Source organism: Danio rerio, chromosome 20, assembly GCF_049306965.1.
Source record: "Danio rerio strain Tuebingen ecotype United States chromosome 20, GRCz12tu, whole genome shotgun sequence".
Taxonomy (NCBI): domain Eukaryota; kingdom Metazoa; phylum Chordata; class Actinopteri; order Cypriniformes; family Danionidae; genus Danio; species Danio rerio.
In genome coordinates this window covers 54,950,001-54,973,025 of record NC_133195.1, presented here as the reverse complement: position 1 = coordinate 54,973,025, position 23,025 = coordinate 54,950,001, and the positions used below count along the sequence as shown (strand labels likewise).

Here is a 23,025-nt window from a genome sequence, read left to right as displayed (position 1 = left end):
TAGGAGGTCGTACGCTGCAGGTGGATTTCCTGTGCCCTGATTGGCCGCAGTACAGGCATAGATGATTTTGCAATCGGTGCATTCTTTCCTCATGGGTGAGACGGGTGAAACCCAGTTGCATAAGTTCATCAGGGGGCGTGTCGCTTGAAACATGGAGCTGTGTGCGAGGATTTCTACGGCTGCGAATCAGATGATCAAGACGGATGGTAAGTTCAATGAGTTCGTTCAATTTCTTTCATTCGTCACGGCAAGCCAATTCAGATTGTAGAGTGGCAGTCAGACCCCGTCTGAATAGTGTCTTCAGTGTGTCCTCAACCCAGTTAGTTTGAGCGGCGAGAGTGCGAAATGACAGGGCGTATTCTGCAGCTGTGTTACGCCCCTGGGTAAGAGAAAGTAACTGCTCACCGGGGCTTCTCCTCTCTGCTGGGTGCTCAAACACTTCCCGAAATTGCTTGAGAAAATTGTCAAATGTGGGATAGTTGCATTCCTCCTCCTTCCATATCGCTGTAGCCCATTCCAGCGCTCTCCCCGTTAACAGATTGCATACAAAAGCCACCCGACTAGAATCAGTGGGATATAATGCAGGTTGCTGGTTAACAAATAGTTTGCATTGCAATAGGAAGCCTTTGCAGCGAGAAGGTGAACCATCAAACTTTTCAGGAAAAGCTAATCGGGGACTTACGGTAGCCGGAGCATTGGAGACACGCGTTGGTTGAGAAGCTGTCATGGTAGCAGGCGGGGTAACTGCAGGATTCGGATGACGGAGTTGTTGCATAGCTCTCACCAGTTCCTCCGTGAGAGAAGTTAGATGGGTGAGTTGTTGATGATGGGTGGCTAACTGAGTGGCTTGAGCGGAAAGTTCAGTAGAGACTTGTGCTAAAGCTGCTGGATTCTGTAGTGGCGAAGTCTTCTGTTGTGATGAGTCAGAAGGCATTGAATCCATTTGCAAGCTTTATTAAAAGCACACATACATACAAACACAAAGGGGCAATCCAGGAGACAGAACGTGGGACAGGCAAAAGTTCAAAGGCAGGCAGATATCTTACTGGTCAGAATAACAGGCTGGAGATCAGGGGCAGGCAGATGTCTTTCGCAATCGTAGAACAAGCACAGGGTCAGAAACACAGATCAGTCCGAAGCAGGGAGTATGGAACGCTCAGAAATGACAGCCAGGCAAATCAAGACTTCGCAAAGAACCGGAGCGTGAGTGTGGTATATATACATGAGAGCTGATGAGTTGCACCTGGACCGCAATCAGTGCCAGGTAGCAGGGCTTATGGGAGTTTGAGTCCGTGAGTCGAATTAGAATTCTGGCGATGGCTCCCTCTGGTGGTGCACAAGAGGGTTGGCATCGCCCTCATTTACAAAATAGGCAAAGCAAATATATATTAAGTAATGAATCAATGCAGAACTATAAAGCTGGAACTGCATCATCCATCAAATATTATTCATCAACTTCTTCCTCTGTTAATTCCACTTCTTTGATATAACTAATGAAAGGACTCCATATGTTTTCAAATACACGTTGTTTAGCTTTTAGTATATAAGTTATTTTTTCTAATGGCTGACTTGACAACATTTGTTTTATTTATTGAGTAGTGTTTGGTCTTTGCATCTTTGTCCATAGCAAAGCTACACATCTTTTGGCATAAAGCAAGCTGAGGTCTATAAATATTTGTTCGCTTCTACTATAGTTTGAGTCCTCTGGATATAAACCTATAGCAAAAAAAGCTTTGGGTCAAGGAGGATTTGTTTTGAAATAATTTTTTCACTTATAATTCTCACCTCTTCCCAAAATAATTAAATTTTTGTGCACTGCCAAATACAGTGAAACAAGGTTTCTCTAGCTTCCAAACATTTTGTACATATATCTGGTATGTTTTTATTATATTTATTTAATTGTACTGGTGTTACATATGTCCGCATGATCCATTTATATTGTATAAGTTTAAGACGTGAATTTATAGACATAGTATGAGCTTTAGTGCAGGCTTCTTCCCAATCTTCCTCCGAAAATTCAGACTGCAAATCTTCCTTCCATGCATTCAACTTACAATATGAATTCTCGGATGAGTTCATTGTCAGCAAACCATACAACTCTGATATGATACCTTTTCTTAGATTATCTTTTATCATCATGTTTTCTAAAGAGGAGTATTTGGGTCTATTAAGATCATTATCTTGATTTGCTTTAACAAAACTTCTTAATTGAAGATATTTGAAAAAAAAAATTCTATTAAGATTAAATTTAAGCCTCAACTCTTCAAAGGACATAATTCTATCTGAATCTGTCAAGTAAAGATCTTGAATCATTTTAAGTCCTTTCGACTCCCACAGTTTAAATGTTGCATCTGCTCTTCCTGGTACAAAGAACCGATTGCCCCATGTTGGACTAAATTGAGACAGTGAATTTGAGTTTTTTTGATATCTTTGTACATCAAACCATATCTGTAACATGTGTTTTACAATTGGGTTTTTTGTTTGTTTGTGTAGTTTTTTTTTGCAGTGTCTGAATAGATGTATGAGGGAAGAGGTAAGGTTAAATTATAAGATTCCATTTCTATCCAATGTGGAGATTCACTTGTTGAGAAGTAGAACATTATTGACTTCAGCTGTGCCGCCCAGTAGTACCACAGTATGTTTGGACATTTTAAACCTCCTCTGTCATATGGCAGGTATAACAAAGACAAACGCAATCTTGCCCTCCTATTGTTCCATATAAATCTGACAAACATGGTTTTGATTTTTTGCAAACAGTTCTGAAGGTGGAGGTAATGGAATATTTTGAAATAAATAAAGTAGTTTGGGTAGTATGTTCATTTTTAAAATATTAATTCTTCCAATTATAGAAACTGGTAGTGACATCCATCTATCAATTGATTCGTTAATTTTTGTCATTAAAGATGCATAATTAGCATCAACAATATTTTTTAATCTTGGTAAAATCTGTACTCCCAAATATTTAAACTGTTCAACAACTCCAAATTGGGATGCCTCTACATTTGGATTCTTTCTTTCATTTGAATTTAAGATTAATATGGAGGATTTTGTTTTATTGATCCTATATCCTTAGATTTTGCCAAATGTTTTCGATTTACTTAATTTTGACATAAATAGAATGACATCGTCAGCATACAAGGCTATTCTATGTTCTGTTGGTCCTAGCATTATCCCAGAGTATTGCTGATGTGAGCGTACTGCAGCTGTGAAGGGTTCAATTGCTAGTGTAAACCACAAAGGAGAGAGTGGGCAACCTTGTCGGCATCCTTTATCAATTTTTATTGGTTTGGAAATATTTCTGTTAGTTTGGATTTCTGCAGTCGAATTTTTGTTTATTACTTTAACCCATTTTATGAAGTTATCTCCCATTCCAAATCTTTCTAAAACCTTGAAAAGATAGGGCCATTCGACCCTATGGAAGGCCTTTTCGGCATCTAGTGATAAGAGTGCTGTATCTGATGTTTCTTTGTTACTGTGAATAATGTTTAATACCCGTCTTACATTATGAAAACCCTGCCTTCTCATTATAAATCCATTTTGGTCTTTATTAATTATATATGGTAATGATTTCTGTAGCCAGTTTGCTAAAAGTTTACATATTATCTTAAGATCGGAGTTTAACAAACTTATAGGTCTCATGTTTTCACATTTATTAGGGGGTTTACCAGGCTTTGGCAATAAAATAATTAAAGCATTATTCATAGTAGGTGGAAAATGACCTTTTTGAAATGCCTCCAGAAACATTTCCATTAGTGGAATTAGTAATTTAGTTTTGAATTTTTTATACAGATCTATTGGGAGACCATCTGGTCCTGCCCTTTTTCCTGATTTCAGGTTATCAATAGCATTCCCTATTTCTTCTGTATTCATTTTCATCTCCAAATCTGTTTTGTGTTCGTTTAAAAGGACCGGTATAGGTAATTCATCTAAAAACATTTTTTGATTTTGAAGATTGGTCTTTCTTTTTGCTTCATATAGTTCTTTGTAATAGTTTTTAAAGACATCAGTAATTTCAACAGGATCCACTATATCCTTTCCATTTACTTTTACAGTTGTTATACGTGTTTTGGTCTCCAATTGTTTTATTTGCCATGCTAAAAGTTTACCTGATTTATCTCCCTGCTCGAAAAAAGATTGCTTTAGTCTCAAAAGACTGGAGGCAGCTCTAAAAGCAGAAAGCTTGTTGTATTCAGCCCTCAAAATCACTAACTCCTTTTGAATTTGTGGATCATTCTTCTCATAGACTTTTCCTTGAAGAGTTTTTATTTTATGTTCTAATTGTATTCTCTTTTCTTTTGTCTTTTTTGATTTTGAACCTACATATCTAATAATATGTCCTCTGAGGAAAGCTTCAAAAGCTTCCCACTTTATGGATGCAGATGTTTGTTTAGTATTAATTTCAAAAAAAATTCAATCTGCTTTTCTATATATGTCACAAAGTTTTCATCTTGTAACCATTTATGCTGAAAATGCCATCTAGTTGGGTCTTTTGTCAATTTTCTATCCACATATTCTATACAACATGGGGCGTGGTCTGAAATCACAGTATTATCGTAGAAGCTGTTGTGAATTTTGGCCCGTAATTCTGATGAAATTAAAAAATAATCGATTCGAGAATATGTCTTGAAAACATTTGAGTAACAAGAATATGATTTTGTTTGTGGTTTCAGTTCTCTCCAAATATCCAGCAAATTTAATTCATTAATTAAATTAATAATTTCTGCTCTACATTTTTTATGTGTCTCATCCAATCCAGTGGATCTGTCCAGACATGGATTTAGTGTACAATTAAAATCTCCAGCTATAATATTCAATCCTGGTAATGTTGACAGTGTAAAAAATAAATCTACATAATATTTAGGGTCATCTGTATTGGGACCATATACATTTACCAGGTTTAAACATTCTGATAGTAGAGACCCTTGAACTACTAGATATCTCCCAAACTTATCTTTAAGTATAAGTATTCACACATATTTCCTTTTTTGTCTGATTATCTAGTAAATTATTTTATTTATTTTATTTTATTTATTTTATTTTATTTGCGGAAAACAATTTAGCTAGAAAATCCACATTTATCAGTCAAACTGCTGTGAACACACACACACTTACACACTCCACCAGCTCGTTTGTTGTCTTTTATGTGTGTGCGCGACTGCATTGTTTCTCTTTAGGCAGCTTTTCCATGCGTTACACATCTCAGATAATGAAGTTGCAAAACATATGTGGATGATTCATATTACTTACACCTGCATATTCCGCATATGTGTGAAAGACGTCGTGTAACGCGTTGAGTTAAAAAAAAAATACATGGATACAGGATACAGGATAGCTCACCTAACTCGTGGTTGCAGCAGAAAAATAAATCAAAGCTCACACAGGTCACATTCCACATCTTGTGCTTTATTCTTCTGTCACGATATATTACAGAAAATAACTTAATCCGAGCATCAGAGAAAAAGAAAAAGCAACGCGCACATGCGCTTGTTACAGAAAGTTTACCCTGGTAATAAAAAAGTGCACTAAAATGCACTTTATTTAAGTATACTTAGTACACATTATTTACTTTTAATTAGTATATTTATAGTGTAAAACCATCAAACTTTTATTTAACACAAAAAATAACAATGTACTAAAAATGTATTTGCGGGCATTTAAGTGTATTTTAATTGCATTTAATTATATATTTTTTCACCTGGGATCCCTTCAAAATATATTCTTTAAATAAACCTTTAGTATGTTAAAAGCACATTTGAGATCAGTTTCATGGTGTCTCATAATAGCACAGTTGAGTACACTTAGATGTACTTAAGTTGATCTTAAAATGTACTTAATACTAATTTTTAGTACATTAAATACAAAATTAGTTTGGGAAATGGAGCACTTTTAATACAGTATTAAGCACACTTTTTACAATTTGTATATTCTTTTAATATATTACTATTATACTTTAAATTAGTCATAAATATATTTAAATGTTTAAAAGTAGGGTTCAAGTGTATTTCTAGTTGTAACTAAATAAATATATTTTTTAAAATACAGATATAGTATGTTAAAAGCACATTTTAGTTCAGTTTCTGGGTGTCTCAAAATAGCACAGTTGAGTACACTTAGATGGTATTGAGTTTATCTTAACATATACTTAATACTGTCTTTTAGTACATTAAGTACACAATTACTGTGTGAAAATAGAGCACTTTTAGTACATTACTGAAAAGTGTACTAATTATACTTAAATAAAGTGCATTTTAGTGCACTTTTTTTTTTTTCCTGGGATACTGTGTGTTCAAAAAACAGCATCTGTGCTTCATCACAACACTTTCATCTTTTTGTGCAATAAACCACAAGTCCAAAAATAAGGGAACAAAAACTGAGCAAAAAGTGAGAACACAAAAAAATAAATAAGATGCAACATTACAGCACATATATGAAATGTAAAGACATTTTGGGAAAATGTACTTCTACTGCAATACATTACTAAAAGATTTTTAATAAAGTCAATTTAATGTAAACTTAAAATTACCACACTCAAAATCAATTTAAGTGTTAGTGATAATATTGCATTCATATTAAATGTACTTAAATACAACTTTTGGGAAAATGTACTTCTACTACAATACATTACTAATAGATTTTTAATATATTAACTTATTTTAAACTTAGGATTAGTATGTAAACAGTGTACTAAAAACCAACTAATGTTTAAAGCATTTAAAGCACACTTTTGAAAAACACACTAATAAAACTCTTTTGGATGTTTTTTCTTTAGTGTACTTTATTGTAGTACACTAAAATTTATTTAAGTATTACTGGTATTTAGTATACTTTTGTCAAGTGTACTAAAGTCCTACTGAAGTATAAACATACTTTTAATTAGTATATTTATAGTAGTATAGTATATTTATATTATTTTATCTGTGTTTGTAGTTCTAACAGCACAAGCACGTCAGTCCCTCCCCCGCATGACGTCACAGTTTCGAACGCTAATTAGAACACATTCTTGAACGCGCGTCAGTTTGATTTGGTGTTCAGTGGTGTAGATGCTTTTTGACAGTCAGCGAACAGTCATGCGTTTTCAGTCAAAAATACAGCGTTTACAGCACGATATGGATTACAATATTCTGGAGAGAATGATTACACGAGATTCACCAGAGTTCAGGAGCCACGGTCGCGCTGGAGGAGCGTCCGAACAGAGAGCTTCATCTCCGGCCATCGTGGAGAACCAGACAGCAGGTAAGAGCACAGCAGCACACCGGTGGAAATATACTGTATTATTTTATATATATATATATATATATATATATATATATATATATATATATATATATATATATATATATATATATATAGTACATTTACTATAGGACATGTAGTGGATTTCCTGAGGTAAATTCTGCAGTGTTTTTGATATTTACTACAGTAAATCACAGTGTTGTGGTAAATCTATTCTGCTATACACTTACTGTGGTAAAGTAGATGATATACTGTATGAACTACAAGACAAATTACGACAGAAATCTCACATCACGATATAAGTCAACATTAATGATATTTATAGTTGTAAAATGATATAATATCATTATCTTAATTCATATTTTGACTACATGTAAAGCAAATACACATATTTAATTAATTATGTGATCATATTTTACTCATTATTATATGTTTGAGAATGTAGAAGGCTAAAATAAACAATAATAAAATAAAAAACTTCATATTATGAAATATAAGTTGTATATTGAACAGCTCTACAGTATATATTACTACAGTAATTGTTCTTATTATACTGTATGTGTGATAACTTACATTTTTGGTGTGGCTACAGTAAAGAGATACGGCTGTTGAGGGTGTTTTAGCCTTCATAACCTTTAATAAATGGAATGTTTTGGTATATTTGATATTTCAGTGTGAATGCAGTCAGAATCACAGTGTGTTAAAAAGATGAGTGACTGTAAACAGTTTTACTCTGTCATAATTCACACTGAAACACGGCTCTTTTAAAATATCATTTTAAAAATATTTTCATACCCATTATCTCTACTTTCTAAATGTTTTCTCATTTTCTTTAGAGATGCAAAGACGAGGACGGAGGAAGACGGGCGTTCTTTCATTCTTCCGAAAAATGGGAAGAGCTATCCATAAGCTTTGCTGTATGGATGCAGCAGCAACATCTATAGTGGACCACACTGACCCATCTGGTAGCGCTCGTGCTGTCGGTAAGCAGCGAAACAAAAGGATTAGGAAAGACATGAGTTGTGGTTTTAGCTGATTATTGTAATTGAAATGAAACACAGATTAAAATATTGTAGAATTGTTTATTATCCTGCTTATTACATGGCTATAGGCATGTGCTATTAGTTGAATTGGTTGTTATCGGGGAATAACACCTTGTAATGTTTTCTCTCTCTTCAGCCTCAGAATCGAAAGAACGGACTAGAAAGATCTACCTCAAGAAAGATTGCAGTAAAGTCATCTTGAGAATCGTCAAGGGCATCCCAGGGTCCCAGGATCCGTGTGGGGTCTGTGTTGTCTCCATTGACGTGGATGAACCTGGGATCTCCAGTGTGTCTGTTGACCCGGGACCTAATGGATTCTACTCAGATTCTTTTAATCCGGGTCCACCTGGAGTCCTCCGCTTGTCCCTCGTCCTATGTCCATCTGGGGTGTTCAGTGTGTCTCTTAATGCTCGTCCATCTCGAGGCTGCAGGGTGTCTGTTGATCCCGGTTCGTCTGGGTTCTTCAGTGTGTCCTCTTATCCGGGTGCGTCTCGGGACTTCAGTGTATCTGGTAACCCGGATGCCTCTGGAGGCTGCAGGCTGTCTGTGGATACGGGTCTGTTTGGGGGCTGCGCAGTGTTAGCTGCTCCGGGTCCGTCTGATTGCGGCATGTCTGCTGCTCCGGGTCCATCTGATTGCGGCATGTCTGCTGCTCCGGGTCCGTCTGATTGCGGCATGTCTGCTGCTCCGGGTCCGTCTGATTGCGGCATGTCTGCTGCTCCGGGTCCGTCTGATTGCGGCATGTCTGCTGCTCCGGGTCCGTCTGATTGCGGCATGTCTGCTGCTCCGGGTCCGTCTGATTGCGGCATGTCAGCTGCTCCGGGTCCGTCTGATTGCGGCATGTCTGCTGATCCGGGTCCGTCTGATTGCAACATGTTGGCTGCTCCAGATCCCAGTGATTGCACCATGTCCGCTGTTCCAGATCCGTCTGATTGCGGCATGTCTGCTGATCCGGGTCCGCCTGATTGTGGCATGTCTGTTGATCCGGGTCCGTCTGGTGGCACCAAGCCTGCTGCTCCGGGACCATCTGGTTGCACAATGTCTGCTGTTCCGGGTCCGTCTGCTGCTCCGGGTCCGGCTCCTTACTGGTGGATCAGCAGTTCCAGCCCGCCAAGCAACAGAACCATTCAGATGTTGGTGATCGAGTATCCGGATGGCTTCATACCGCCGGCAGACCTGACTCTCTATGTGTTGTGTGTTGTTGTAATTCTTTTATTGCATGTACTGTTTGTCTTCATCTGAACTGTAATAAATTGTGTTTGAATACACTTGAAACTGTGGTACAAAGCTCTTTTATTATGTTTGTTGATGTTTTTATTTGTGTTTTTAAGTGCACCAGAAATTGTATCAGGCCCCAATCTTAGGCGTCGTTTACACTAGTAAGTTTTAGTTTTAGAACGCATAAGTTTTGCTACAGTTACGACTTCAGTCCACACTACCCCACAGTTTCCAGCCCTAAAAACGGAGTAAAGAGGCCATTTTGGTTTTATAACGCTGCTGCTCCGTGTCGGTGTGGATGAGGGAAATTGGAGACATCTGAAAACAGAGGCGGGGCTGCAGACAGTCACGTCTCTGATTGGGGCTTTTTCCTCAATATTAAGTGCACACAGTTCAGTCCTGCATCCTCTCCTTGTAAGTTCAGACTTCGCAAGTTTTATATGGAAAACAAACTCTAGAGGACACATCGGGTAAATCTTTAAAGGGAACAGAGTACATTGTAACCTCATTCACATCAAGCTAGCTACGCTGTTTCCCTTTCTTAAAAATAAAATGAAAACGTGATATAAGGAACTGCTTATTTTGATTTTGATATTAACTTAACAGACACTAAAAATGTTAAGGCGTTGTGTAGCTGCATATTTATATGATCGTCATCTTCACTATATGCATATTTATAACAAAATGGAGCTTATAATGGAGTCTAAAACATCACTGCCTCCTTTTACTTTTATAGAAAAATGCAATAGTATCTGGATGCAGCCTTTATGATGCAAGCTGAGACTGCATCACTCAGCGATGCAATGTCAGACACAATGCACTCAAATGGAGCTAGTGACGTCACTGTGATGGGTAGGGTTAGGGGTGGGGTTAGGTGAGCCCATTAAAAAGCATTGGATGCAGCCCAGATTGCACTGCACCGAGTCTGCAGCTAGACCCCTCTCGAAAAATATGTAACGTATCCTCTCCTTTGCTAAATATCAGTTTTAATAATCAATAATGGCTATTATAAAAGTATAATGTACAATAAGTTTATACAATATAGGAAATAAAGGTAAGCAATCAGTCAAATATGCAGAATTAGTGTGTGTGATTACATTAACATATTAACTTATCTTTGTGGTCAGCTCAAACACGTTACCTGAGAACAAATAATCCATTCAAAAGACTAAAGAGTCGTTAGATAAAGACAAAATGAATTATATATAACGTTTAACAACTAACCTGAGATGAAATCCAGCAGGAAAGATCTTTGATGAACTGTCTGACGTGCACTGCTCTCACCTGGGGTATTGTGATCAAAGCACCCGCTGACTGCCTGGAGCAGAGCTGTGATCGGGCCATAAAAAATAGGCCTGAAAGAGCCCGAGCTCGACAGAATTCGACCCAAACCCGACAAGTACATTTAGATTGACAGATTTTTAAAAGCCAGAATCTGTTTCCAGCCTGACACTATTCAAATGTGCAGAGGCACACAGCTCTTATGCGTTTTTTCAAGAATGAGTTGTTTTATGAATTCATTCATAACAAACGTAGGCTTCAGGCCACTTAGAAGCTAGAGCAAAGAAATCAAATAAGTCCTCTGTAACATCGTAACATCTCAGCATTCTAAATAGGCCTATGTGACGGTCTTGCCTGGGCTGTCTTTTTACTGCACACTGTACAATGGAGACAATCAGCGCATGTAAATAGTTGCTGGTTCATAAAGAAAATGACCACTTCCACAGCAAAGCTTCGTTTTATTTAAAAGTTTTTTTTTTTTTAATTATATGCCAATTAATTTTTTTTAACTTTGGGATCATATAGTGTACATTTTAACAGTCTGAATATGAAAAACATAACACACTTTGAATTATAAATGACAAATCAATGGATCACAATACTCAATGTACAATCACTGAGTAATACAGAGCAATTCAACTCCAAAAGAAAAGAAACTTCCCCACCTAGTGGAGACTTTTAGGTATTCGTTTTGAATAATAAAAAATAATTACAAACAGTTAATTATAACCACATTTAAAGGGCCATGAACCCCCTCGTTTCAGCAGGGTGTTTTCACACCTCTACTTTGGAAAAAGTTAGAAACGTGGGCGTGTCCAGCTCTGTTTAGGGGGGAGTGTCGGAGAAAGAAAAGAGGCATGGTGTGGGAGTGTCTATTTGGGCACGCTGACTTTCAGAGTCAAAACACACACACACACACACACACATGGGCGTGGTAGTGGGGGGAAAAGTGGACCTGACTACCCAGGGCCCCGTCTAGGGAGAGGGCCCTTTGAAATCCCACCAATTTTTTATTATTATTATTATTATTTTTTTGTAGCCTACTTCGAATTAATTGGCCCCTCCAATTGATGTCAATGTCATTATATATTTCAAAATATATTGATAATATTGATAATAAGAAATTATATACTTGATTTATCCCTTTTAATGGTATAAAGGTTGAAATACCATTGTATTAGATATTTTGTGTCTGTATACGTCTGCAAGATGTCTGTTAAAGATCTCTTGATCTGAAAAGCACCTGCTGTATACAAACGTTTGGCAGACGTCTGTATGATGTCAGTTTTACACACATTCTGAATCGCAAACATCTTAAAGAGCCCATATTATACATGAAATAGGGTCATATCTTGGTTGTAAGGGTCTCCAACAACAGTCTAATATGCATGCAAAGTCAAAAAACACTTTAGTGGTCTTATAATCTGCATTTATTTTTACCTAATTATCCCAGCGACTCCCGTATGAATCGTCCAGTGATTCATTTGTTCCCAAACCCCTCCTTAGCGCGAAGCTAATCTGCGCTGATTGGACCGATGACAGTCTGTCACGATTGGTCGACTGCCTTCAGTCAGAGAATGAAATGCCCAATAGCTAATCAGCAATACAAAAGTAATCACAGTTCATACGCGCTCCATAGTGTAGGCGTGGATTTTAGCTGCCACACACACACACACAAACACACACACACCTCTGGACGATAACGCTCCCGCTTCCGCCCGCACCCGCCAGGTTTTAGCCTGAACCCGACCGCTCCCGCTTATATTTAGAATTTCTTGTCCCGGTGCCCGAACCGCCCCGTTTTCTGCCCGCCGCGCCCGATCCCGCTAAAGAGCGGGGGAGAACAAAACCGAAAATCACCCAGCTAAACAGTCCAGAGACAGCCAGACAGAGCTCTCTCTCTCTCTCTCTCTCATACGCGCGCACTAACACATACACACAAGCGCCAAGCAGACACACAGGCAGGCAAAGCTCTGTCTCATTCGCATAGCAATATCCACGATATTGCTAGAAAGCCCGCTCCCGTCCCAAATTAAACCTGTTACCGACCGCTCCCGCGATTGATTCGGAAATTTATTCCTGCGCCGCAGAAATCTGGCGCGGGGACAGCCGCGGGAATGCAGACCTCTACCACGGAGCTCCGTAAACAAACAGCACGCGTCGCGTTTTTAACGTGACTTTGCACGCGATAAGAGAATATAGCCAGTTAACCTGATACAGTACACGCGGTTATAAGTAACAAATCACAACTAAATACATTTGCAAGCTAGAGTCAACGAGGCAACTTTAATCGCACGTACTTACATTTGAGAAATGGAGGAAGAAACTCATCCTGACGTCCATCAGTAAGTTACTCTTTACTGATCCTTCCTTTAACAAACGCAGATGAAGTATTCTTTGTAGCCTGTAGTTTCCAGAAGTTTCCAACTGCTTGGTTATAATGCTGAGGTTTCATCTCTGGGTAGAGAATCGATAATGTCCATCTGCAGTGTGACTTCAATCGACCGGCATGTTTGTGTGCGTGTGTTTGTGGGTGTGTGTGTGTGTCTGGGTTTCTGCGTCAGAGGGCGGGGCCTCAGGTTTGAAATCTCCCGGGTTTGCGTGTGCACGTGAATAACTTGGTTTCGTTCGTACGTCATGGCGAAACACCTAATGAATCGGTATCAAGGCGACTCGTTTGAAGCACCATGAGTCGACTCTTTTATAGATGAATCAACCGTTTTAAACACTGTATTCTTACAGATTTAAGCCTTAGCTGGATACTTCACTTCACTTAGAGCTGTGTTACACACTACATGGAGGGGAATTTTCAAAAACCCATAATATGGGCTCTTTAAAGATGTCTAATAGAAGTCTATTTCACATCTGATAGGAAACGTCTTGTAGATGTCTTGCAGATGTGAATGCAGACGTCAAATAGACATCTCCGAGATGTACATGTGCTAATCAAAATCGGCCATTAAGAATCAAGATCGGCGCATAACTAAAAAGAAAATGGGTGCTCCTCTAAGTTTTTTGGGATGCTCCTAACTTTTTGAAGTTGGGAGCACCAGTGCTACCAAGTAAAAAAGTTAATTTCGAGCCCTGTAATGTATGTATTCTAATGTTAAATCTTTAGCTTAGTTTGTCAACCAGGCTGCTTGTTTCTGTAAGTAAATTATGGGCCAGGCCAGCTAACGTCAGGTTGCTAACATTAACCAGTTTCAGAAACAACCAGTGAACAAAACACAATGAGAGATTCATTTGCTGCTCTTCACTAAATAACTAGTAACTTTAATCAATATGCAAATACAATTAAAAGTTAAATAGATTTTATAGCTTTATTTAATTTCTATATAGGCCATTTATTTTAATAGGTTAAACCTTTTATTTTATTGTCAATATTTTCTATTGTTTGCTATGTATTCTGTCATTTGAAGCTATTTGTTGTCCCATATTTTTTTACATCCCAACGTTGACAGATATGGCATATTATTGCTGATCAATAAATAGCTATGGTGCTATCTGTTAGTTTTAACGTCAGCTAATGTTATGGAAGGGCAAACATGTTATGGAAAATAGTAATATTAATGTAACTACCTCCATCATTCCTTCCTCAAGCAAATGTGTAAATATTAGATCTATTCAGCAATAACGTTAATTGCATTGGCATATTTATCTGACGTTTTCCCAGCTTGTAGTAGTCAATCAAAAAGCTATTTAGTTTCTTATGACTATACACTAGCAGTGTAATTTACTGCGATGTGACGGGGCGCCACCTGAAATCTTGCCTAGGGCACCAAATTGGTTAGGGCCGGGCCTGGCTGGGGGATCTGAAAAGTCACTAAGTTAGTAACATTGGGTCTGAACTCCACATGCTTATTACACCACGCACACTGTAGAGGGCGCTGTCCCCATTTAGTCATTAATTTAACACACTTCTTTGCTCCATTACACCTAGGTACATACACCTCAAGGTTTCGGCTACATTCATTCTTCCATGGTGTGGCGCCACACCAAAATGCATCCCTCCATGGCTACATTACAGCTTCTCATTCGAAACATTCAGTCATTCTGTTAGAATCCATTAAGCTTCACTTTTCCTTCTAACCAGAAGGAGGTGCTTCTGTCTACTCAAACAAACAGTATCCAATTTCTACGCTTCCTCCGGAACAGTGGAGGTCACCATTTACCCGCCATCAGCTGTGTGCCACCACTCAAGCTTGATTAGCAACACCTGTGTTTTGCCCTATATAAGTGTGTGTGTTACAAGCTAGTTTTTTTCAGTCTTGAGCCATTACTGCCTGGTGTTTTCCTGATCCTCTAGAGAAGATAAGTTACTCTTTATTGTTGTATTTTTTGACCTCTGTGTCTGATTTGTTTTGCCTGTTCACTAGAAGCTGTATTCCAGTTTCAAGTAAAGATCAGTTGTTTATTTTTTTCAGAAACTACAGTCTCAAGTTTTGTTATTAATCTCCTGCACTTGGGTTCATCTGTTGAGCGGTTAGCTCAACTGGGAAAAGCCCCAGCTATGAGTCCAAGAGATCTGGGTTCAATCCTCACCTAACCCACCTGTCACACATTGTTGTTGTTTTTTTAATATCAGGTTATAATCGCTCCAAAACATTAAAAGGTAAGTAAATTATATCAGCGCAAACTTTTCTGTAATTGTAGTAGTGCTGTGCGGCATTTGTTTAACCCTTTAAGGTGACGTGCTGACTGACTGACTGACTGACTGACTGACAGGTGCGCGATGCGTGAGGTCAGCAAACAGGACATGGCTTTCAGTTATTATGAATACAGTTTCCGTAATTATACTTTATTTATAGATAAATGCCTGTGGTTCTGCATATAATGACTTTATCTTACTGAAGTTTATAGCCATTTCACTTTACTTCAGGACGCATTAATGCCGCTCTGTAGGTCTAGTGAAGACATTCAGAATAGGGATGGGAAGATTAACCGATATGTATCGATACGCGGTCATGCGCGTGCACGATGCGAGTGCATCGGTTGAGCAGCAGAGGATGAATGAAATTTTGGAAGCAAATCGAGATGCATCGGTTTTTGCGAGATGCATCAATTTTTCTGAGATACAGCTTATATTTTTAATAAAGAATGTATTTTTTATTTATTAACAAGTGTTGTCAACCTGTTTTTGGCGCATAATTTAATCGACCTACATAAAGTAAGCCTTAGCAACGGATTTGCGGATGTGTACACTTACACTACAACTCAGTGTATCAGGTGTGCGGATGAAGCTAGTGGAGCGCCCTCAGAAAGCGCGAGAAGCAAAACAAACATTTTATTCCCCACTAAGTTTTAAATCTAAAGTATGGCAACATTATGGATTTAAGGATGGACGACATGACAGGACAGATGCAATTTGCAAAATGTGCCGCGCATCTGTAAAATACGCGGGCAGTACGACTAATCTGAAATCTCACTTGAAGCGGTGCCACGGTGTTGTTGTGAAAGCATCTTCCAGTGTTCCTGTATCCCCGGCTTCCTGCACTGCTTCAACTGTAGCTACCAGCTCCAAAAGTGGTGAGAAAAGCATTGCAAGTTTTTTTTTCCGTGCGCAACAGTTTTGTGCGCTCTACGCCAATAACGGATGTTATTGCATTGTTCATCTGCAAAGATATTCAGCCTAGTGTCACAGAGAACGAAGGTTCTAAACACCTCCTTTTAATTTTTATTTAATAATAATATTAATAATAATAATGATAAAAATAATGGGTGTCACGGTGGCACAGTGGGTAGTTTGACCACCTCACAGCAAGAAGATTGCTGGTTTGTTATATTTTTATTAGCCTGTTGTTTACAGTGACAGTGATTTTTCAAAGCAGCATAACACTGCTAGTTCACCACCTTAAGTTTTGAATATTCAGTGGCAAAATATCTTTGTAAAACTTGTTTTCATAGTTGAAAAGTTAAATCACAATTCTTGTTGTGCAATATTAAACCTTTATGTTGAAAGAGTGCAAATATATATATTTTTAAATATATATTGCACTTATACATTCTGTTTATCTTGAAAATACTTAAATAATATGTGCTATATGTTCTAAAATGGCCCTCTACTGTAAACTGATACTCTGGCTCTGAGAGAAAAGCCAGTTTGTAAAAAAAGTCTTGGTTTTGCTTGGTTAATAAATAATCAAACTCATTCAATGGCACAGCATCCTCTTTCACATCATCTCATAAACTTGATTTAATTAGTTAGTGCTGAATTATCGCATTGTATCGTGATATGGGTGTGAATCGTATCGTGTTGCATCGCAATATGTCACAAATGTATCGCTAATATATCGGATCGTATTCTTTGTATCGAGATGCGTATCGGATCGGCATTATAGCTTAGATGCCCAACCCTAATTCAGAAATATTCCTATACTCATATAAATATACTCGCTACATAAACGCACTAAATCACATTTCAGCAGTGTTTATTTGAGAGCGCACAAGAAGATCTGCACTTCAGCAGCGTATATTTGAGGGGGTGTGCAAGACGTTTTGTACATGAACAGAGGAAATCGGCGCGCAAGCAAAGAGATTCGCTTGCTCGTATTACGCGACTTGTTATACTGTGCTCAAGACTTTTCTCCATTTGTCATTGAAATAACGCCATAGGTAGTTGGAAGATTTGTGTGAAAGGTCTGCCACCACAGCTGGAAAAACTCCTAGAGGAAACACTGCACTTACCCTTTAAATTGGCCAACACACTAATAACAATACGTCTTTCCTATTAAATTAAATGATAAATTAGCAACTATTTTTTTTGTTTCATACAAAAGTATTAAAGGATTATTCGCTCCAAAATTAAATGTACTCATGTCTAGGATCTGCTCTCTCTCACGGCATCCTAGGTGTATATGATGTTCATTTTCTAGTCCAGAGTAAATTGAATTATCCTTTTTTAACTCTAAAATGACAACGAGTTGCTGTTTGAAGACCAATAAAGCACATCCATCCAGACAAATCAGAAGAATGAAAGCAGTAAAATATCATGAGCTAAGGTTTGATTATTTTTTTTTTGCCTATGTTTTATTTTTTCTGTATGGCTGATTCCTGCAATACTTGTATATCAACATTATAAGGAGCACGAGACTGACTTGCGTAAGCAAATATGTAGTTAGACTGTAAACATTATCTGACACAGTACTTCCTCCTTTCTTTCACTGGGGATGTTGGAGGTTTTTATGAGGATATTCACAGTAAAGGAGGATATTCTGCTGGAAGAGTCTCATCATGCAGACTAATGTAAGTGTTTCTCTTCAGTTTGCGAAAGATCAGCTGTTTTTAGGCCATTAACCAAGCCTTTATTTAGTTTACACACACTTCTATCAGCCCCTTCCCTTGACAAATACAGCTTCACACTGCACTCGAAAGTATTTAGACCTGAATTACTGTTTATTTTTTGGAAAATATACAGTTTTCTTGCATTTTTGTTACGGTTTTAATATAAGCTAGAACATTTAATGTGACGTGTATAGTCAGTGACACACAAACAAACATAGTTAGATTTCTGTTAATGGTATGATTCTTTTTAATACATATTAACTGTTTGTTTGTTTGTTTGTTTGTTTGTTTGCTTGTTTCGGACTCATAGATTTGTAACTACCTGAAGTTTGTTTCAGAGCTGAACAGATTTTTAACGTTCATTTTAATGTTCAGACTTCAGCTTGTTTTGACAGATACAGTTGCAGTCAGAATTATTTGCCCCCCTTTTAATTTATTTTTCTTTAGTAAATGTTTACCAAATAATGTTAGACAGAGCGGGGAAGTTTTATACAGTATGTCTGATATTGTATTTTCTTCTGGAGAAAGTCTTATTCATTATTCATGTTATTATTGTCGCTGTATGTGGGAGGAGTAATGCACAAGGGTGAAGAGGCTTGGACTAGTGTTGTTACTGGCAAAATATTGCACGGTCAGAATTGAACCAGACAGAACTGTTGTGTATATATATATATTATAGGTGGGCATTTTTAATCTAGATTGATCTCACTGTAATTTTGGAATTAATCTAGATTAAAATGGCTCATTTGAATTCTGCTGAAGGCATTCAGAATATGTGTGCTACCTAAATAATCACTAAAAGTAAGTGTTTGAGAACGGATTTCTCAAGCCAGGTGGCGCATTAGACCAGGGGCTTATCTTCTGTTTCTAAAATGCATCATAAACTGCTTGAGAAACTGTTCTACTGTGATAATTGGTGATGAAAATAAATGATGTTCAATAAGATGTGCTTGTGTTTACTCACTGTTTATTTAATAACATGAATGCTGAACTGTGGGCCTACATAAGCTCCAAACAGCGATTTCTGATGACCTTAGAGCGACTAAAATCAGAACTGAACTAAACAGAAATGGAATTAAGACGTGTGGTGTCTGCAGATATTAGTGGCATTATTATTGTTATCTGTTATATGTCGTGTCCTTGGGAGATCACAACTGTTGTAAGTGTTTGTATGTCAAGAAAGGGGGGTATGGCATCTCTTTGGGAGATCATATCAGGTTTATAAGTGAAGACTGGGGCTGGTGGGCACGCTGTTGCAAAACCACCCAAATTTTCACTTTAATAAAAATCTAATTCAAGGGTGAAGCAGTGGCGCAGTAGGTAGTGCTGTTGCCTCACAGCAAGAAGGTAGCTGGGTCACTGGTTCGAGCCTCGGTCCAATTGGCGTTTCTGTGTGGAGTTTGCATGTTCTCCCTGCGTTCACGTGGGTTTCCTCCGGGTGCTCTGGTTTCCCCCACAGTCTAAAGACATGCGGTACTGTGTAAAAACTTGCTGGATAAGTTGGCGGTTCATTCCGCCGTGGCAACCCCGGATTAGTAAAGGGACTAAGCCGACAAGAAAATGAATGTATGATTGAAAATCAAATTCAAAACCGCCCAATCTGGCAACATTGTTCCGAATATTGACCTTAAAATGTTTTCAAAAATTCTAAACTGCTTTTATTCTAGCCAAAATAAAACAAATAAGACTTTCTGCAGAAGAAAAAATATTATAGTAAATACTGTGGAAAAATTCCTGAATCTGTTCAACATCATTTGGGAAATATTTGAAAAAGAGGGTGGGTGAATAATTCTGACTTCAACTGTATATATTAGAATCATAGAACAATTGCTCAGGTGTTGCTACTAACAGATGTTATTGATTATTCTCAACATTGATTCATGCTGCCATTGGTGTTGTACAGGAGCCTCTGGAAGACATCAGAGATGCATCAGTGAAGCGCATTCATTTCTCCAGTGGAGAAACTCTGACAGATGAAGACAGCGAGGAAGAGGAGGATCTTCATCAAACAGCATCATGCGTTACTGAGCCGGTCAGACCCAGTGACACAACCTCTAACATGTTGGAAACTATCCAACCCGGGCTCATTGTGGAAACGTAGTACCGCGGACATTTCTGGAGACAGCGGAATACGTCCCGGCGGGTACGTACGGCTGCAGTTTTTGTTTTTGCGAACCCGCGAGAGGCCGCTGTTGTGCACTTTTTTGCATCTCAAACGCCTCTCGAGAGTGCGGTTCGTGCCCGCACTGTTCTCGCGTGAACCTGCCAGAGGCCGCTGTCCTATTGACCGGATGATTGACTGCACGACCGGCCAATCGGCCGACCCGCCCTCCTCCTTCCCTGAACCCAACCAATTTTACCGATCAACCCACCCGCCCGCTCGCTTCCCTAAACCAGAGCAACAGTTTACAAAAAGCTGTCCAAAAAAAAGAAAAGCCCTGATTTTTTTTTCTATCGCGTTTTGGGATTTCACCACGTTCTCACCCTGTTACGAAACTCGTTTTTTGGGATTATGTTTTTGTCTAACCTAATTGCTGGAACCGCTCTTCCCTGGACTCGAAACCGATCCGCGTGGTCAACTCCTCTCTGCATCTCGAGCCTGCCTACGTACACGTTGAGCTGAGTGGACAAACGGGTTGCATCGGGGAAGCCCTCCACAAGGAGGTAAGCGGTCGTACCCAAACAGCATCACACCGCCCCTTAGCGTTCACTTGAAAAAAATAAACGCGGCCGTACGTACCTGCCGGGATGTATTCCGCTGTCTCCAGAAACGGCCGCGGGAGTACGTTTTCAGAATGAGCTTGGGTTGAAACTATCTTATTCACAAAATTCAGAAACAAACAAAAAGCACTTTTAGGGGTAATTCGTAAAGAAACCCTAACCCCGGTGTCTTGGCCAAATTCCCTCCATCAGCTCTTACCCTTGATGGCCTCCCAATCATCCCCATGCCCTGAATTGGCTCTATCCCTCTCTCTCCACTCCTCATTTAGCTGGTGTGTGGTGAACGCATTGGAGCCGTTGTCCTGTGGTTGCAGTCGCATCATCCAAGTGGATGCTGCACACTGGTGGTGGTGTGGAGAGACCCTCTTCATGATTGTGAAGCACTTTGGGTGTCCATACACGATAAATGCGCCATATAAATACACATTACTTACTTAATTACTAATTAATGTGTCTGTGCTTTTTGCTTTAGGGATTCTTAAAGATATACAGAAAAATCATCATCTGCGCTCTGTGCATTGAAAAAAATATCCATAAAATAAGCAGTTTCTCATATTTTGCGATTTTTATGTTTTGGTTTTTCCATTTATTTATGCTTTTGCATTGCATTTTGGGAGCTTGATCTTTCCTCCAACCACTTTTAACCTTGAAAAGTGACCTTTAATGAACATTTGTAATAGTTTGCAGTGCTATATTGTCTGGCTTTGTGTTTAGCTCAGTTCAGTGTGGTTAATAATCACTACTGAGAGTCCAAACACTGAAGAGCAAATCCATCGATGCACAGCTCTACAGGTCCTGAACCATGGAAGCTAGAGGCGACAGCGGAGAGGAAAAAACTTTGACTTATAAAAAACCTTGAGAGAAACCAGGCTCAGTTGGGCATGACTACTTCTCCTCTGGCCAAACGTCTTGTGCAGAGCTGCAGTCTAGGCGCTGGAGGCTGGAGAATGCTGGACCCCAGCGAAGACTCGTCTGTCCCTGGAGCGTCACAGGAATCAGTCTCATGCTCTCCACTCTTCCATGACCACCACAGCAGCTGCTCAGGATACAGCCTGGTCCAGATTTATGGAAACCTTGTGATCATCTCGACGCTCGTCTTGGATCGAATCAGTGGCGCTGCATGGTCTGAGAGCCTCGGGATGAGTATCCCCAGCTGGAAATAGAGAAAAAACAGAATAATTAGTGTAGCTGCTGTTCATAGTGCATATAAACGAGATGCAGAAACCTGTGTGGAGCACATTCATGCATCATATCGCTAAGTGATGCACTGAGTGTATGCTTTACTAAAAAGATAAGTCTTTAATCTAGTTTTGAACTGAGAGAGTGTGTCTGAGCCTCAGGCATTATCAGAAAGGCTATTCCAGAGTTTAGGAGCCATAAAGGAGAAGGCTCGACCTCCTTTACTCGACTTTGCTATTCTAGGTACTACCAGAAGCCCTGAGTTTTGAGATCTTAAAGAGCGAGTTGGATTGTAGCGAGACAGAAGGTTGGTTAGATAAACAGGAGCTCGATTATTTAAAGCTTTATATGTAAGAAGCAATATTTAAAATCAATATGAAGCTTAACAGGCAGCCAGTGTAAGGAGGATAAAATTGGGGTGATATGATCATATTTTCTAGACCTGGTAAGAATTCTGGCTGCTGCATTTTGTACTAATTGAAGTTTGTTAATAGAGGATGCTGGGCAGCCAGCAAATAGAGCATTACAGTAATCCAGCCTAGAAGTCATAAAAGCATGGACTACCTTTTTTGCATCTGAGATGGATAGCATATTTCGTAATTTAGCGATATTTCTCAGAAGAAAGAAGGCAGTTTTTGTGACATAGGATATATGGTTTTCAAAAGTTAAATTGCTGTTTAATATGACAGATCTTTTATAGGAGAGCTAAAGCTAACTTTGTATCCCTCTAATTGTAGATTGAGTTGTGAGATCTGCTGTGTGCAAGATTTAGGCCTAATAAGTAATAATTCTGTTTTGTCAGAGTTTAAGAGAAGAAAATTGTTGGTCATCCAGTGTTTGATGTCTTTGATACACTCAGTTAGTTTAGAAAGTTCAGACGTCTCGTCAGGTTTAGTTGAAATATATAATTGAGTATCATCTGCATAGCAGTAAAAGCTGATCCCATGTCTTCTAATAATGTCTCCCAGAGGTAGCATGTAAATTGTAAACAGTAAAGGGCCTAAAACTGATCCTTGAGGCACCCCATACTTTACTGGACTGACTTGGGAATGCTGTCCATCAATATTCA

The 23,025-nt window shown here is 38.7% G+C and overlaps 3 protein-coding genes across 3 annotated transcripts in view; all 3 read left to right on the top strand.

The window, feature by feature from the left end:
- mia3 (MIA SH3 domain ER export factor 3) overlaps window positions 1–23,025 on the top strand; it is a 449,969-nt gene that overhangs the window by 143,122 nt on the left and 283,822 nt on the right. The window lies entirely within an intron of this gene.
- LOC141379468 (uncharacterized) lies at window positions 7,014–11,527 on the top strand. The gene is made up of 3 exons (XM_073933803.1): window positions 7,014–7,233; window positions 8,070–8,216; window positions 8,413–11,527. Exons 1-3 carry the CDS (start codon window positions 7,041–7,043, stop codon window positions 9,516–9,518), a joined length of 1,446 nt encoding a protein of 481 aa, XP_073789904.1. The 5' UTR covers window positions 7,014–7,040; the 3' UTR covers window positions 9,519–11,527.
- LOC103909362 (uncharacterized) overlaps window positions 16,105–23,025 on the top strand; it is a 15,287-nt gene continuing 8,366 nt past the window's right edge. The window contains exons 1-2 of the mRNA XM_009295012.5: window positions 16,105–18,017; window positions 19,960–20,088. Of these exons, the coding sequence (XP_009293287.1) occupies window positions 18,006–18,017; window positions 19,960–20,088 (141 nt within the window). The 5' untranslated portion in view covers window positions 16,105–18,005. The remainder of the gene's footprint in view (window positions 18,018–19,959; window positions 20,089–23,025) is intronic.

Bases quoted from the DNA above. Each gene is read 5' to 3' on its own strand.
- LOC141379468 (XM_073933803.1), top strand. From the start codon at position 7,041: ATGCTTTTTGACAGTCAGCGAACAGTCATGCGTTTTCAGTCAAAAATA. The intron at 7,234-8,069 runs GTAAGAGCACAG...CATTTTCTTTAG, and splicing joins CGTGGAGAACCAGACAGCAG to AGATGCAAAGACGAGGACGG. The intron at 8,217-8,412 runs GTAAGCAGCGAA...CTCTCTCTTCAG, and splicing joins TGGTAGCGCTCGTGCTGTCG to CCTCAGAATCGAAAGAACGG.